This window comes from Phyllobates terribilis, unplaced genomic scaffold (assembly GCF_046119375.1).
Source record: "Phyllobates terribilis strain yellow unplaced genomic scaffold, ASM4611937v1 Scaffold_217__1_contigs__length_3308461, whole genome shotgun sequence".
Classification (NCBI taxonomy): domain Eukaryota; kingdom Metazoa; phylum Chordata; class Amphibia; order Anura; family Dendrobatidae; genus Phyllobates; species Phyllobates terribilis.
Genome location: NW_027362977.1, coordinates 616,262 through 633,983, shown reverse-complemented (window position 1 = coordinate 633,983; position 17,722 = coordinate 616,262). Strand labels below are relative to the sequence as shown.

Genomic DNA, 17,722 nt, shown 5'->3' with positions numbered 1-17,722 from the left:
GGCTGTCACCCCTCCTCTTTATAATGCCCCATGCAGGAATCCCCCCCCCCCTTTATAATGCCCCATGCAGGCTGTTCCCCACCTTATAATGCCCCATGCAGGCTGTCACCCCTCCTCTTTATAATGCCCCATGCAGGATGCCCCCCCTCTTTATAATGCCCCATGCAGGCTGTTCCCCACCTTATAATGCCCCATGCAGGCTGTCACCCCTCCTCTTTATAATGCCCCATGCAGGCTGTCACCCCTCCTCTTTATAATGCCCCATGCAGGATGCCCCCCGCCCTCTTTATAATGCCCCATGCAGGCTGTCACCCCTCCTCTTTATAATGCCCCATGCAGGCTGTCACCCCTCCTCTTTATAATGCCCCATGCAGGCTGTCACCCCTCCTCTTTATAATGCCCCATGCAGGCTGTCACCCCTCCTCTTTATAATGCCCCATGCAGGATGCCCCCCCTCTCTTTATACTGCCCCATGCCTCCATACATTAAAAAAAAAAAAATCAAATACTTACCTCCCGTCTCCTCACCTGCTACCAACCGCCCGCTGCCCGCTGTCCACTGCTCGGGTCCGGGACTCCAGCGTTGTCGGCGTCTTCCCGCTCAGCGCTCCCTGTGACGGCTCAGGGGAGGGCGCGGTGTAAAGGCGTCACCGCGCCCTCTGACCTGTGACGTCACAGGGAGCGCAGAGCAGGAAGACAGCTGATCTGCGGAGGCACGGGGAGAGGTAAGTATCCGGCTGCCGGGGTCCTGAGCAAACGGCGGAGAAGGGCGGGCACTGACACCGCTCTCCTCCGCCCATAGCCCAGCGGGGTGCGCGACCGCCAGTGGGCCCCTCTGCCTGCTCAGGGCCCCGGCATTTGCCCGGGTGCGCCGGGTGCTGACTCCGGCCCTGAGTGTCATTATAAATGGACAGGTTTTACATTTTTGGTTGCAGGGAAAGGTTCATGTAGCTATTGGAGAGGACAGGGAGCTTCTGACAATGATGCTTTTTAGATTTGGGGACTGCCTAAAACACAGAAGTGGGAGATCTCGAAATATAGATTGTAACCGGGCATCTTTTTGTAATAAAGGTTGTAATTTCCATGCAGCTCTCTTTAGCGCTGCCAAATTTGGATTGTAGGTGACTACTAGAGGCACCAGGTTGCCCTTGTTCAAAAAGGTCTTTTTGAGGCCACTAAGGTGTTTGTCTCTGTCCATAGGGTTGGAACATATCCGATTGTATCTGATGGCTTGGCTTTAGCCCATACAGTTTTTTTTATGTGTTTTGGATGGAAACTGAACTGACCCATTTAAGGTATGTTGGACGGTTAATTGGATGTCTCTATTTCATTGTTCTGTAGCTTAATGAAGGTGTCCAAAAAGTTAATTTCAGTACAGGAGTAGTTGAGTGTTAAGTTGATGGTTGTAAAAAAATACTTCTTTCCGTATATTTTTTCTATCGAGGACTTCTTATCAGATGTGATCGATTAATGACCATCACGATATTCTTATGAAAAAATGTATCGATTTATTCTCGGATTGTCCATTAAAAAGAATGATTACATAAAATAATTAAATAGTTACAGAGTGATTGTCCATTTGTCCATAATTAGCTTAATAATTGAGATTCACCCATCTTTCCCTGGGATCCTGGATGGTAGATTGCGTCTGTCTGTGTCCAGCACGTCTCAGGATGACACCATGGGTTTCCTTGGGCCTACATCAGCAGCTGGTTTACACACATATCCTTGTCCTGTGGAATGGCAAGAGACCCCCCCCGTCTCTAACATGGGCTTTTATAGGCCTGTCATATAGCACCTGTTCTTCTAATTATGGTGCTGAACTAAAAATACACAAATAGAGCATGTCATCTAGAAGCCCCAGCACGATGGCTGATGCAATCTTATGTATGGTACAGAATTCAGAATTAAGAATAAAATGAATATCCATAATTAATATTTAACAATGGTGAGATAAAATTAATTAAAGTGTTCATGGAACGTCTTAAGCTGTTGCTCAGATTCCGTCCAGATGATTAAAATATCATCAAAGTAATGGTAGTAGGCAAGAGCCCTGATGGGACATGTGGACAAGAAGTCACTTTCAAGCTTGGCCATTAAAAGATTTGCGTACTGTGGAGCCATGTTACTTCCTATTGCTGTACCAGTCTCTTGTAGATATATATTGTTATGTTATCAAATTCTAATAATTGTGGGCGAAGATGAATTTTGTAATTTTCACCACAAAGGTGAAATAATCCTCCTGGTCTGTTTGCTTTCTCTCCCAGTACCTTTTCCTTCTACCACTGTTAGGTTTCTGGGAAGTTATACTTGCTCCTTTTATTTTTGGTTCTCATTAGCTTGCCTTCTTTGCCCTATATGAATGTGTTTTAGTTTCTCACTCAGGGTTTTTCATATCTTATGTCACACTTTTCTTTCCCCTTGTTGACAGTGTGTTGCAGACTCCCCTCTGGTTCCTCAGGAAATACGAGAAACTCCTCAACTGTCTATTTGGTAGTTAGGTCCGAGGTGGTGTTTTAAGTTGTGCAGCTAAGGCCTTTCTAGTGTATACAGAGACCAGTTGGGTGTAGTTGAGTCATTCTCCCCTGTGTGGGTTCTCTCGTGGCTATCAACATGCGCTTTCTGGTTAAAACATTTCCCACATTTTGAACATGAAAGAGGCTTCTCCCCTGTGTGACTTCTCTGATGTTTATTAAGAGTTGATTTCCGTGTAAAATATTTCCCACATTCTGAACATGAAAATGGCTTCTCCCCTGTGTGAGTTCTTTGATGTTTGATAAGATTTGATTTCTGGTTAAAACATTTCCCACATTCTGAACATGAAAAAGGCTTCTCCCCTGTGTGAGTTCTTTGATGTTGGATAAGATTTGATTTCTGGTTAAAACATTTCTCACATTCTGAACATGAAAAAGGCTTCTCCCCTGTGTGACTTCTCTGATGTTTATTAAGAGTTGATTTCCGTGTAAAATATTTCCCACATTCTGAACATGAAAATGGCTTCTCCCCTGTGTGAGTTCTTTGATGTTTGATAAGATTTGATTTCTGGTTAAAACATTTCCCACAATCTGAACATGAAAAAGGCTTCTCCCCTGTGTGGGTTCTCTGGTGCTTAACAAAATAACATTTCTGGTTAAAACATTTTCCACATTCTGAACATGAAAATGGCTTCTCCCCTGTGTGGGTTCTCTGATGTCTGATTAGATTTGATGTCGCTATAAAACATTTCCCACATTCTGAACATGAAAATGGCCTCTCCCCTGTGTGGGTTCTTTGGTGTTTAACAACATCTGATTCATGTTTAAAACATTTTCCACATTCTGAACATAAAAAAGGCTTCTCCCCTGTGTGAGTTTTGTGATGTCTGATAAGATCTGATTTATTTACAAAACATTTCCCACATTCTGAACATGGAAATGGCTTCTCCCCTGTGTGAGTTCGCAGATGCTTGATAAGATTTGATTTCTTTGCAAAACATTTCCCACATTCTGAACATGAAAATGGCTTCTCCCCTGTGTGAGTTCTCTGATGTGCGAAAAGATTTGTTATCGATGTATAAGATTTCCCACATTCTGAACATGAAAAAGGCTTCTCCCCTGTGTGGGTTCTCTGGTGGCCATCAAGATTTGCTTTCCATTTAAAACATTTCCCACATTCTGAACATGAAAAAGGCTTCTCTTCTTTGTGGGTTCTCTGGTGACTGAGAAGAGATATTTTCTGCACAAAACATTTTCCACATTCTGAACATGAAAATGGCTTCTCCCCTGTGTGGGTTCTCTGGTGGGTATCAAGATTTCTTTTCCATTTAAAACATTTCCCACATTTGGAACATAAAAAAGGCTTCTCTTCTGTGTGGGTTCTCTTGTGTCTGAGAAGATATATTTTCTTTACAAAACATTTCCCACATTTTAAACATGAAAATGGCATCTCCAATGTATGAGTTCTCTGGTGACTAACAAGATCCGATTTCTGGTTAAAACATCTCCCACAATTGGAACAGGAAATTCGATTGTCTCCTATGTACATTTTTTGATGTTTAAGAAAATACTTTTTGAGGGGAAAACTATTTCCATAGTCTGACTGTGAAAATGGCTTGTTTCGTTTAGGAGCAGTTCGTCTGTTAATGCCTCTTTTGTGACTGTGATTTTCCTTAGTAGTCGGTAATGAATCAGAAGTCAGGACCTGTTTTAAAGAATCCGATGACAAATCTTTGTTGTGAAGGGATGATGGTAAATCTGGAGTAACGGCATTCACTTCAATTGTATCCTGTGGGATCTCAAGATCATCTGATTTAGAAATTGAAGATGTCAGCTGTCCCTCTGATCTCCTGGTACAGTCATCTGCCAAGAATAAAACCAATTATTATTTTTGAAGAAAATCTCCTTGAATTTTATATTTCTGAACATTTAAACTGTCTGTAGAAATGGCAAGTTACGTAATAACATTGAATTATTCACTAAGACACTGACAGTTCACAGTCTAATAGAAAACCTCATAGCATGAACCAGTAGAGCGTGGTCCATCATCTGCCAGTGTAAAAACAGAAGTTTCTACATTATTATGGTCTCAAATGCTCCTGAAAAGCAACATGGCTTCCATAACCCAATTCAGCAATATCACTCCAATCTCCCCCTTGCTTCTAAGCCTTGCAGTGCGCCCAAACCACATTTAGCATCCATATATTTGGCATTACTCTAGTAAGAAGAACCCACTTAATTTATAGTGTGTGTGTGTGTGTGTGTGTGTGTGTGTGTGTGTGTGTGTGTGTGTGTGTGTGTGTGTGTGTGTGTGTGTGTGTATCTCCTGGAGTACAATATGAACACTATGTGTTGGGCAATAAAATAATATATTTGCAATTTTCAGTCTCCAACATCCAGGCGTGCAAATTTCCAGAAAGTGGTTGTGGAGTCAAAATAGTCACTACTCCTATAGATTCATTTCCTGAGGGTTATAATTTCCAAAACGGAGTCACTTTCTGGGGATTTCTACTGCTCTGATTTTCTGTCATTTTGTCATATTAAGGTTTCTGCAAATGGTGGGTCTCATCACCTCTGGGATCTGCTCCTGCGGCATCTGCTTCTGTCACCATATGTGGCCTCATTCATTCTGCAGAGAATCTAACTTCATGGTATATGTAGTCAAATGCCCATGTGGTCTACAATACGTATGGAAAACTATTCAACACATCAGGGACCGCATTGTCAAACACAAATCCACTATCCGTTGTGGCAAAACCTGGTTACTACTACCCTATCATTTCGCCAGGTATACAGTATAACAACTCAGGTTCCAGGTGATCGAACAAGTATCCAGACCCAGACAAGGTGATAACCTTATTAAAATCCTTAAACAGCGGGAGTGGTTCTAGATCCACGCCCTTCATACACTGTCCCTCAAGGCTCTCAACCATGAAATAGATTGGCTAACCTGATCTTTTTTTCAGACACGCTAGATCAGCTCTATAACCCACTCCTACTCCCCCTCTCCAAGGGAGTTCCTCAAACCCCTTCCCCTCTCCCCTGCCCTCCCACTCCGATCTCCTCCAACCCTTCCCCTCCCACTCCGATCTCCTCCACCCCTTCCCCTCCCACTCCGATCTCCTCCACCCCTTCCCCTCCCACTCAGATCTCCTTCACCCCTTCCCCTCCCCTTCTTACACACAGCTCCTATGTGTCATTCTTGCAAATCTAAGTACATACAAGGGACATACCCTCACACTGTATAGTTTCATACAAGACTCCATACATTTCCTACATCCCTCTCCATTATTGCTTTAATCCAGGGCACCATTTAACCCAACCAAAAGAAGCAGTTTTTTTCCCCCACCAAGATCAACCTCACTTTTGCCGCTCATCCACACACCGTGATGACAATATAACAAAACTATCGCACATAACCTACAGCACAAGCGCGGACTTTGTCCATCGCAATGGTTACGCTACATGTGACACGACCATACAGTGAGCAGGCACTACCCAACAGACCCAGTCCCTGTGCCATGTCACCCGCCCATGACAACTTCCGGTGGGCGGGTATGACGCACGCACTTCCGCATTGCGGAAACTTAGCTAAACCCTCCAGCTGCAACCAGAGACAGATGCACGAGACGAAGGAGTGGGAGCACCAGAACGCCAGTTCACAGCTCCATTAAAGGTAGCCACCCAGCACACGTTGTGCAGACAGACAAGCCACCTGGCAAGATCATACAACATGCTTCTATACTGATCTGTTTGGGCACCTGTACTCCCTATATGTCTCTGCCCTGTTACTTAATAAGCTTCATTACTTATCTGAGTGGGGCCCTATATTGCCGATATGTCTCTGCCCTATACCTAACATGCCTTTATACTCATCTGATACCTAACTTATTTACCACCTAAGCTCTATTGTTCTACTCCTTGGCCTTCCTCTGGCTCCTTTATGTAATCATTAACCCCTTTTTGACATTATAAGTAATAATTATTACATTTGGCGGATCGCACCCGCACAGAGGCTGTGCGGGTACGACAGCCACCAGGTGTGAGCTGATTCTGACAGCTGACACCCATCACTCAGTGCCAGGAGCGGTGCCCGCTCTGCTTCCGGCATTTTAACCCCATAAATGATGCAATTGCAGCATTTAGCGAGCTAGCAGAGGGACAAAAGCGTTTCTGCTCTTGGGTCAGAGACCCCTTATACCTGCGATCAGACTGCAGAAAGTGAAAGTGGGACTAAAATATATATGATGCAAGATGCTGTGGTAGCCATGCTGGTTCAGTATGCCTTCAATTTTGAATAAATCCCCAACAGTGTCACCAGCAAAGCCCCCCCACACCATCACACCTCCTCCTCCATGCTTCACAGTGGGAACCAGGCATGTAGAGTCCATCCGTTCACCTTTTCTGCGTCGCACAAAGACACGGTGGTTGGAACCAAAGATCTCAAATTTGGACTCATCAGACCAAAGCACAGATTTCCACTGGTCTATACTGTATGTAAGCTCATCAAGAGAATGCTAAGAGTGTGCAAAGCAGTCATCAAAGCAAAAGGTGGCTACTTTGAAGAACCTAGAATATAAGACATATTTTCAGTTGTTTCACACTTTTTTGTTAAGTATATAATTCCACATGTGGTAATTCATAGTTTTGATGCCTTCAGTGTGAATGTACAATTTTCATAGTCATGAAAATACAGAAAAATCTTTAAATGAGGTGTGTCCAAACTTTTGGTCTGTACTATATATATATATATGTACCCATACCCATCAATAAATATTCTGAAAAAAAAAACTATAAAAGTACACATATTTGGCATCGCCGCATCCAGAACGACCTGACCTATAAAAATGTCCCACTAGTTAACCCCTTTAGTGAACACGGTTAAAAAAAAAAAAAAAGGCAAAAAACAGTGCTTTATCATCATCACACCGCCGAACAAAAAGTGAAATAAAATGCGATCAAAAAGACGAATGTAAATAAACATGGGACCACTGAAGACGTCATCTTGTCCTGCAAAAAACAAGCTGCCAGACAGTTTCCTCAGCCGAAAAATAAATTTATGCGATGTAAAAAAATTATTCTTCGATAAAATTGTTGGTTTTTGTTTATTCTGCCTCACAAAAATCGGAATAGAAAGTGATCAAAAAATGTCACATGCCCGAAAATGGTAACAATAAAAACGTCAACTTGTCCCCCAAAAAACAATCCATACATGACTGTCGGCCGAAATATGGAAAAATTATAGCTCTCAAAATATGGCAATGCAAAAACTAGTCTTTTTTTTTTTTTGCAAAGTCTTATAGTGTATGATAGCTTTCAATCATAAAAATCAGATATAAATCTGGTATCGCTGTAATCACAGTGACCCAAAGAATAAAGTTGTCTAATCACTTATACCGCACGAGGAACGGCGTAAAAAATAAATAAAACCAATTCTTCACCTGCTGCTGATTTGTTCATTCTGCCTCCCAAAAATCGCAGTAAGGCTTGGCTCACATTTATCCTGCGCTCTGTGCTGAGCACTTACACCGGGGTTTCTGTGTAAATCTCTGAAATAAATTATTCAGACTGAACCCCTGACGGAAGATTCCCAGTAATGAGGCAGATGGAGGCACGGTGGACGCCGTGTGGCCTGTGATCCCAGTGTCTGTCTTTTTATTAGGCGTGCATAAAAGTGTCCTCGGCCACAGTTTTGTAAACCTCTGAAAGGACACCGCTAAACAAAGGCAAGATGAACTCCAGAGTAACTTTGCTGCCTCATTATAGTGAATGGATTCCTTGGGATAGGGTTAGGATTATGTTGGGATTAGGGTTAAGGTTACGATTAGGATTAGGGTTGTGTTGAGGTTAGGATTAGACCTACGATTAGGGTTGGGGTTAGGGTTGTGTTAGGGTTAGCAGTAAAGAAAAAAAATGACGATATGGCAACTAGTGTGGAGCGCAAGGGCTCGCTACTTGACTGCATCAGGTGCTCGGGTATGAGCCTAGTATCGCGGGTGCTCAAGTGACATGCTCGAGTCTCCGCCCCATATGTTTCGCGTTTGTTATACAGCTAAAAAAAAAAAACATGTGGGAATTGCCTACTATACACGTGCAATTCCGCAGCGGAAACGCTTTTAAAACACTTGGTAATACGTGCCTCATGGTCCCCAATGAAAATCTGCATGTTCTGTGCACGTGCTGCGGAATTTTCCGCAGTGGATTTTCTGTGCGGAAAAATCCGCAGCATGTCCATTATTTGTGCGTTTCCGCATGCGGATTTGACTACTCAATGCATTTGAAAAATGCAAGTCAAATCCGCCTGTTAAAAACGCTGCAAAAAAGCTTAAAAAACGCGTGTAAAATCTGCAAGCATTTTTATGGCCAAGGACATGCAGAAATGCTGCGGAAATGTTCTGCTTCAATTCTGCATCGTGGGCACATAGCCATATAGGGTATCGGCGTACTCCGTTCAAATTGCGCAACAACTTTTGGAGTCTCTTCTTACCCTTGTGAAAATAAAAAAATTGGGGCTAAAATATCATTTTTTGTGGAAAAAGTTAGTTTTTTTTTTATTTTCACGGGTCTACATTATAAACTTCTGTGAAATACCTGGGGGTTCAAGGTGCTCACCACACATCAAGAGGAGTTCCTTGAGGGGTCTAGTTTCCAAAATGTGGTCACATGTGGGGGGTTTCCACTTTTAAGGCACATCAGGGCCTTCCCAAATGTGACATGGCGTCCTCTAATTATTCAAGCAAATTTTACATTCAAAAAGTCAAATGGCGCTCCTTCCCTTCCGAACCCTGCCGTGCGCCCAAACAGTGGTTTTCCCCCACATATGGGGTATCTGTATGCTCGGGGGAAATTGCACAACAAAGTTTTTGTTCCATTTTTTCCTGTTACCCTTGCGAAAATAAAAAAATTAGGGTCTAAATTAAAATTTTTGTGAAAAAAAGTTAAATGTTCATGGTTTTCTTCCACATTCCAAAAATTCCTGTGACTCAACTGAAGGGTTATTAACCCCTTCATGACCTTGGGATTTACAGTTTTTTTGCATTTTCGTTTTTCACTTTCCTTGTTCCCAGAGCCATAGCGTTTTTATTTTTTGGTCAATATGGCCATGTGATGGCTTATTTTGTGCGGGACGAGTTGTACTTTTAAACGCCGTTACTACTTTTACCATATCGTGTACGGGAAAACGGGAAAAAAATTCCAAGTGCGGTGAAATTGCAAAAAAAGTGCAGTACCACAGTTTTTTTTTTTTTTTTTTTTCTTTCCACGTTCACTGGATGCTAAAACTGACCTTCCATTATTATTCTCCAGGACATTACGAGTTCGTAGACACCAAACATGTATAGATTCTTTTCTATTTAAGTGGTGGAAAAAAATCCAAAATTTGCTAATTTGCTTAAAAAAAAAAATGGTGCTATTTTCTGAGACTCGTAGAGTCTCCATTTTTCGGGATCTGGGGCTGGGTGAGGGCTTATTTTTTGCGCGCCGTGCTGTCGTTTTTATTGATACCATTTTGGGGTAGATACGATGTATTGATCGCCCGTTATTGCATTTTATTGCAATGTTGCGGCGACCAAAAAAAACGTAATTCTGCCGTTTGGAATTTTTTTCTCGTTACGCCGTTTACCGATCGGATTAATTCTTTTTTAAATTGATAGATCGGGCGATTCTGAACGCGGCAATACCAAATATGTGTATGTGGGGTTTATTTTTTTATTTTATTTTGAATGGGGCAAAAGGCGGGTGATTTAAACTTTATTTTTTAAATTTTTTTTTAATATTTTTAAAAAAACATATTTTTTAAACTTTTTGCATGCTTCTATAGTCTCCAGAGGAGACTGGAAGCAGCAACTGCCTGATCGCCTCTGCTACATAGAGGTGATGAACAGATCACCTCTATGTAGCAGAAATGCTCCTGTGCTATGAGCGCCGACCACTAGGTGGCGCTCATAGCGATCTTTACATGACAACCACTGGGGTCTGCTGCAGACCCAGGGTTGTCATGCCCACCCATCGGTGACCCGCGATCACGTGACGGGGTCACCGATGGGCGGGGTAAGTGACGCGCTTCCGGCGCAGCGCTGTTAAGTTCTGCTGTCAGAGATTGACAGCAGCATTTAACATGTTAACAGAAGCGGGTGGATCATGATTTTCAACATTTTCTTCACATTTCCGATTTTTTTCACCAAGTAACGCATGTCATATCAAATACATTTTACCACTATTATGAAGTACAAGATGTCACGAAAAAACAATCTCAGAATCAGCGGGATCCTTCAAAGCTTTTCAGAGTTATAACCTCATAAAGTGACAGTGGTCAGAATTGTGAAAATTGGCCCGGTCATTAACGTGCAAACCATCCTCGGGGGTAAAGGGATTAAGGGAACATCACAGACTCTCCCAGCTATAGGTGATGCATCAAGTTTATAGAACCCATAAATTGCTATTTGATCGTGGGCTTAGACCACATTCACTGTGCTAGATGTAAGACAAACTCAGCAGACTTATTGCATATGCTTTGCTCTTGTTTTAACTTGGAATCCTTTTGGAAGGGCGTACAAGACACTATAAACAGAATTTACTTAGTACAAATAGACGTCACTCCTTTGGTATGCATATTGGGTTTATTAAAGATTTAGTTATTGATGAACATGGTAAATCTGCTGTTTCTCAAATGTTATATATTGCCAAGAAATGAATAGCTCAACATTGGATAACCGACCAGACCCCCACAATCCCAGAGTCCATAAACAAGATTAACTTTCTCCTAAACTTGGAAAGAAATATCTCAAGAGAAATGCTATCACTAAATTTGATAAACGATGGGCCTTTTGGATTGATAGATCCGGTTGTGCTTCGCGAGAACTGCAAAGATAATGTCCAGGTCTCTTTTAAGCTTCTAAATCCTATAATATAGAATTCCTGAAGGTATACATGTGATATCGATGTTATTTGTACTATATTAGCAAATGACGAAATACATTATACATTCTGACAAATGGTACAGTTGGGCTCAAAAGTTTACATACCCCGGCTGAATTTTTCCTTTCTTTGCCTTGTTTCAGAGAATATGAATGATAACAAAAAAACTTTTTCTCCACCCATGGTTATTGATTGGGTGAAGCCATTTATTGTCAAACTACTGTGTTTCCTCTTTTTAAATCATAATGACAACCAAAAACATCCAAATGCCCCTCATCAAAAATCTACATACCCCAGTTCATAATACGGTGTATTGCACCCTCTAGCATCAATGATAGCTTGAAGACTTTTGTGGTAGTTGTGGATGAAGTTCTTTATTTTCTCAGATGGTAAAGCTGCCCATTCTTCTTGGCAAAAAGCCTCCAGTTCCTGTAAATTCCTGGGCTGTCTAGCATGAACTGCATGCTTGAGATCTCCCCAGAATGGCTCAATGACAATGAGGTCAGGAGACTGAGATGGCCACTACAGAACCTTCACTTTGTTCTGCTGTAGCCAATGACAGGTCAACTTGGCCTTGTGGTTTGGATCGTTGTCATTTTGGAACGTCCAAGTACGTCCCATGTGCAGCTTCCGGGCTGATGAGTGCAAATTTGCCTCCAGTATTTGCTGATAACGTGCTGCATTCATCTTTCCTTCAACCTTTACCAAGTTTCCTGTGCCTTTGTAGCTCACACATCCCCTAAACATCAGCGATCCACCTCCGAGCTTTACTGTAGGATTGGTGTTCCTTTCATCATAGGCCTTGTTGACCTCTCTCCAAATGTAACGTTTATGCTTGTGGCCAAAAAGTTCAATTTTGGTCTAATCACTCCAAATTACCTTGTTCCAGAAGTTTTGAGGCTTGTCTCTGTGATGTTTGGCGTATTGTAGGCGAGATACTTTGTGGCATTTGCACAGTAATGGCTTTCATCTGGCGACTCGACCATGCAGCCCATTTTTCTTCAAGTGCCTCCTTATTGTGCATCTTGAAACAGCCACTCCGCTAGTTTTCAGAGAGTCCTGAATTTCAGCTGATGTTATTTGTGGGTTTTTGTTTGCATCCCAAACAATTTTCCTGGCAGTTGTGGCCAAAATTATTGTTGGTCTACCTGACCGTGGTTTGGTTTTTACAGAGCCCCTGATTTTCCATTTGTTAATCATAGTTTGAACGCTGCTGACTGGCATTATCAATTCCTTGGATATCTTTTTGTATCCCTTTCCTCTGTTATACAGTTCAACTACCTTTTCCCGTAGATCCACTGACAATTCTTTTGCTTTCCTCATGACTCACAATCCAGAAACGTCACTGGCTGGATGAAAGATGCAAGAGTCTGTCTGGATCCCAGAAACTCACTCAGCTTTTATACACACACACTGATTACAAGCAAACAGGTCACAGGTGAGGATGTTACCTTTAGTAGCCATTCAAACCCATTTGTGTCAAATTCTGTGCATGTTATCAGGCCAAAATCACCAGGGTATGTGAACTTTTGATCAGGGTCATTTGGATGTTTTTTGTTGTCATTAAGATTTAAAAAGAGAAAACACAGTAGTTTGACAACAAATGACTTCACCCAACCAATAACCATGAGTGGAGAAAAAGGTTTCTTGTTATCATTCATATTCTCTGAAACAAGGCCAAGAAAGGAAAAATTCTGCCGGGGTATGTAAACTTTTGAGCACAATTAGAGGTCATTCCGGCCTCCCTATCCTTTACTGAACCGTGAATCTACTTTACTGATTATGTTGCACTTTAATATATCTTGTTGTATTTTGTTGGGGCGGGAGGGATTTGGGACTTGTGGGGATACTTTTGTGTATTGTAATATGTATATACAAAAACTTACAATTAAAAACATCATAACTCAGAGGCGGCAGATCTATCTTATGTGTATTGGGACTACCGGGAAATTAGGGAATTTTGGGAACCAGTTAACACATTTGTTGCTGAGAGGCTGAATATTGTTTTGTCATTTCATTTTTTTTTATAGGAGTCAGGATGGATTTTCCTACTAAGGATCTAATTACTTCACAGTTATTATCTGCAAGGGGTTTTATTTTTAAGAACTGGATAACTTAGAAAAATATAATTTTCTAACAACAGCTTAGGCAATAAATGAATAGCTGGAATAAGTAGAAGCAAAGAATTTAAGAAATATGGGCAAGAATTATTGATTGAAGGGTTTTCTCTTCTTTTCTCTTAATGGGGGGGGGGTGTCAGGGAAGTGTTTAAATAGAAAAAGAAAGGAGAAAATATATAATTGTATTATATTTCTTGTGTTTTTGTGACTATGGTTTATATTTGAGCATATAAATAAAAAGGACTTGGACTGGGGTCTCGTCATAAAAGCAAGGCCCACCATACGGATTATATTTTTCTTCACATGATTGTCTATGTTGTCAGCAAATTTTACGTACGCTGTCATTTTGCTTTGCAGTTCAGGGATCTGTGAAGGTAAGGGTCAGCGTCTACTAATCCCAGGTAGTAGGGTGCATTCTCCGGGCTGTAAGCTCTGGCCGGAACATGTCTCACTCCAACAGAAGGACTGTCAACGCTCAAAGTAATGGGGACAGTTTTGGTTTAGCAAGAGAAGGGTGACTGATTGACTGTGATATGACCGGACTACACCGAAGATAAGATAGCCACATCTAGTGACTGAGAAGAATCTGTGACTTCTCTGCATATAGTGGTTACTACTCACCTGGGTAGTCATATGTAGGAATCTCCTCCTTACACCGCTCATCACCCCTCACATATGTCTCTGTAGTATTAATATGGATCAGATCTTCACCCTGAAACAAATATTGTAAAAGTCACAGACAGATGGAGAAGTCTCATCTATGATCAGCTCTAATCCTGCCATCTCCACCGGTCTCATTACACAAGTATAAACCATATAATCCTGGTGGATAAAAGAAGACTGAGCACAAGACCTACACAGCCGTCTACACATCATAGGGGAGATCTCATGACACCTTCTCTCCATCTACCTGATGATCCTGAGGAACATTGGGATCTTCTTGTTTACAGTCCTGTGGAAGAAGAGGAAGGGGACATCTCTCTGGTGTTGTCCTCTTACTGGATAGATCTGGGGGAAACACATACAGGGACTGAATTCATTCTTTACATACAGATAAATATAGGCCGTGTGTATTTAATCCTATTACCTGGTGATGTGAGGGGCTGGGGAACCTCCATCATGACGTCCTTGTACAGATCTTTGTGTCCTTCTAAATACTCCCACTCCACCATGGAGAAATAGACGGCGACATCCTGACACCTTATAGGAACCTGACACATACAATGATACCGTCATCTCCCCGATCCCTCCATAGCGTTACTGTATAATGTCCCAGCATTCCCAGCAGTGTCACCTCTCCAGTCAGCAGCTCAATCATCTTGTAGGCGAGTTCTAGGATCTTCTGGTCATTGATGTCCTCATGTATCAGGGGGTGAGGTGGAGGCCCCGTGATTGGGCTCAGGGGTCTTCCCCATCCCTGAGACACAGGGTCCTGACAGCGCTCCCTAGAGGTCTTCTTCACTACTGTGTAATCCTGGTTATGGAGAAACACATTAATAAACCTCAGTACAGACATTTCCAGAGTCCTCACCTCTCCAGTTCTGTCCATCTGTTGTTCCCATAGATAAGAATGATGTAATGTGACGTCATCAGAATCTCTCACCTCTCCAGTAAGCCGGAAGAGGATCTCTAGGGTGAGGTGTAATATTTTTTCTGCCATCTTGTATCTGTCCATATCCATCTTTGTTGGGTAAATCAGTAAAATTCCCTTTTGTAGAAGATATCCACTGAGAGGATCTGATATTGTAGAGACCTGAATGAGAAAAAGATAAAAATGTAACATCATAAAGAATTCAGTGGAATAATACAATTACTGGAGATATGAGATTTATTACTTTACAGTATTTAATTTTCTTCTTTACAACTAGTAATAAAACCTATATATTTTAGGCCACAGACAACAAGCAGTTTCTTCCTCGGAGTCGGCAGCTGAATACGTTTCTTATAGACTCATCTTCCATAACGCTAATTCTCATCTCATTTACCGACACTGGAATCGGCATTTGCAATACTGCAGGAGATTTTCATTACACATGACATGAGAAATAACTACTTCATGATGAGGACGACATCTTCATCTTCTAATACGGCTCTATAAACATATTTGGCCAGAGTCCGTCACTGACTACATCATCACCGACTGTCTATATGAATGTTTCCCATCTTCCCCAAACTGTAATCTTCTATTATCATGTCTGATGAACACACAGAAGTTTGAGGCTTTTATAAAACTTTCTTGTTTGCACAAATACCACGGACATAAATTATTTGATACCAAAGTCTACATGTACAGTATTTTATGGGGTTTATTTCTGGCCTTAGGTTTTCCTATATTACAAGAAAAACACCAGAAAAAAAGCAGATATTAAAATGTTTCAAAAGAAAATTGGCACCAACAATTCTTGTAAAATGAAAAAAACATGAAAAAGCATAATCCTGATCTCTCATTCAAACCACATATCCAAGCCCTTTCCACTTCCTGCTGACTCCAACTCAAAAAAATCTCCCAGATCCGCACATTCCTCAACCAAGAATCTGCAAAAACACTAGTGCACGCCCTCATCATTTCCCGCCTGGACTACTGCAACCTCCTGCTCTGTGGCCTCCCATCTAACACTCTCCCAGCCCTCCAATCTATCCTATACTCTGCTGCTCGACTAATCCACCTGTCCCCCCGCTATTCCCCGGCCTCTCCTCTCTGTCAATCCCTTCATTGGCTCTCCATCACGCAGAGACTCCAGTTCAAAACCCTAACCATGGCATACAAAGCCATCCACAACCTGTCTCCTCCATACATCTGTGACCTAGTCTCCTGGTACTCACCTGCACCCAACCAAGAATCCTCACAAGATCTTCTCTACTCCCCTCTTTCCACAATTGCATAGAAGATTTCTCCCGTGCATTCCCCCCTACTCTGGAACACTCTACCCCAACACATCAGACTCTCGCCTACCGTGGAAACCTTCAAAAGGAACCTGAAGACCCACCTCTTCCGACAAGCCTACAACCTGCTGTAACCATCGCTCCACCATAATGATGCACAAACAGCTCTACTCTCACCTACTGTATCCTGACCCATCCCTTGTAGATTGCGAGCCCTCGCGGGCAGGGTCCTCGCTCCTCCTGTACCATTTTCTGACTTGTATTGTTCAAGATTATTCTAATTGCTTTTGCTATGTATACCCCCCTTTTTCACATGTAAAGCGCCATGGAATAAATGGCGATATAATAATAAATAATAATAACACACATTTGGTTATTTTTTAACACATTAAACATTTGTTGTTTTTTTTTAAATAACTCTTTTGGCCCCAGAACATAGATGTGCACCACAGGGATGGCACAGGTGCAGCCGCAACAAAAACACTGGCAGCTTAACCACTTGCTGCTGTCAAAAACAAACATGGCATCTAAGAAGGTTTGAGAAAGTTCAGCTGAATTCCCCTCATCCCCCAAGTACTCGATAGTATGGGGCTGCCTAGTAGCTATGATACTTAAATGCCTATTAATGGTGTCTGAGCCTGCAATCCATGAAAGTCTATTAGGCCAGGCCAGAGGCAGCGTAAAATAATTTACTTTTTAACGCCCCCATACACTTTAGACTAAAGTTACATGAAAGCACTGATTTCGGGGGGTTTGGTCGACTATATAATGAATTTAGGGGCCTCCCAACAGATGATGTCAGAGCAGAGAAGGATCTGGCATCCTGAATTTCAGAGGTTAATCCGTTTGTTCTTCCTGTAGATAATCGTCCGCTAGAGGAGTCTGGAGGCGACTCTCGCATAAAGACCACAGAAAAGCTGGAATATGTGTGCGTATGGGGGGTGTCGGGAGAGATAGCCCTCTGCCAAATAACGGTTTATCTCATGTGTATGGGGCCATTAGCATTACACTAACAGGCAGTGATAATACACGGCACTACAGTAGTACAGTGCATCACCTGAGCAATCAGAGGCTTGTATGGTGTATGATCGCACTGATGAGAGTTGCTTAAACTTTTAAAAAAGTTTTAATATGAAATAAAAATATCACAGTTTTACCAGCAAGAATTCGTCACTATAGGGAAAACACATTCACTGCACAATGTTAGTTAAGTCACATCCATAACTTTATTATACTCTATTATCCTATACACAATGGCGTAGATAGAAATCACAGGTCCCACAGCAATAGCTGTAATTGATCCCCAACCTCAAACAGAAAATATATATAC

The 17,722-nt window shown here is 41.9% G+C and overlaps 2 protein-coding genes across 2 annotated transcripts; both read right to left on the bottom strand.

Annotated features, from left to right (window-relative positions):
• Window positions 1-2,360: 2,360 nt before the first annotated feature.
• On the bottom strand, window positions 2,361-14,549 carry LOC141214190 (uncharacterized). The gene is made up of 3 exons (XM_073665416.1): window positions 14,535-14,549; window positions 14,131-14,221; window positions 2,361-4,336 (listed from the first exon to the last, which is right to left on the bottom strand). Exons 1-3 carry the CDS (start codon window positions 14,547-14,549, stop codon window positions 2,529-2,531), a joined length of 1,914 nt encoding a protein of 637 aa, XP_073521517.1. The 3' UTR covers window positions 2,361-2,528.
• LOC141214189 (oocyte zinc finger protein XlCOF8.4-like) lies at window positions 14,546-16,392 on the bottom strand. The gene is made up of 4 exons (XM_073665415.1): window positions 16,333-16,392; window positions 14,804-14,983; window positions 14,597-14,720; window positions 14,546-14,550 (listed from the first exon to the last, which is right to left on the bottom strand). The coding sequence occupies exons 1-4, from the start codon at window positions 16,390-16,392 to the stop codon at window positions 14,546-14,548; spliced, it is 369 nt and encodes a 122-aa protein (XP_073521516.1).
• Window positions 16,393-17,722: the final 1,330 nt, after the last annotated feature.

Excerpts from the sequence above, each read along its gene's own strand:
- LOC141214190 (XM_073665416.1), bottom strand. Across the intron at positions 4,337-14,130 it reads TCCTACATATGACTACCCAG|ATGACTGTACCAGGAGATCA; the intron begins GTGAGTAGTAAC and ends TATTCTTGGCAG.
- LOC141214189 (XM_073665415.1), bottom strand. The coding sequence starts at position 16,392 with ATGCAATTGTGGAAAGAGGGGAGTAGAGAAGATCTTGTGAGGATTCTT. Across the intron at positions 14,984-16,332 it reads GGATTCTTGGTTGGGTGCAG|GATTACACAGTAGTGAAGAA; the intron begins GTGAGTACCAGG and ends CTCCATAACCAG. Across the intron at positions 14,721-14,803 it reads TTGAGCTGCTGACTGGAGAG|GTTCCTATAAGGTGTCAGGA; the intron begins GTGACACTGCTG and ends TGTATGTGTCAG.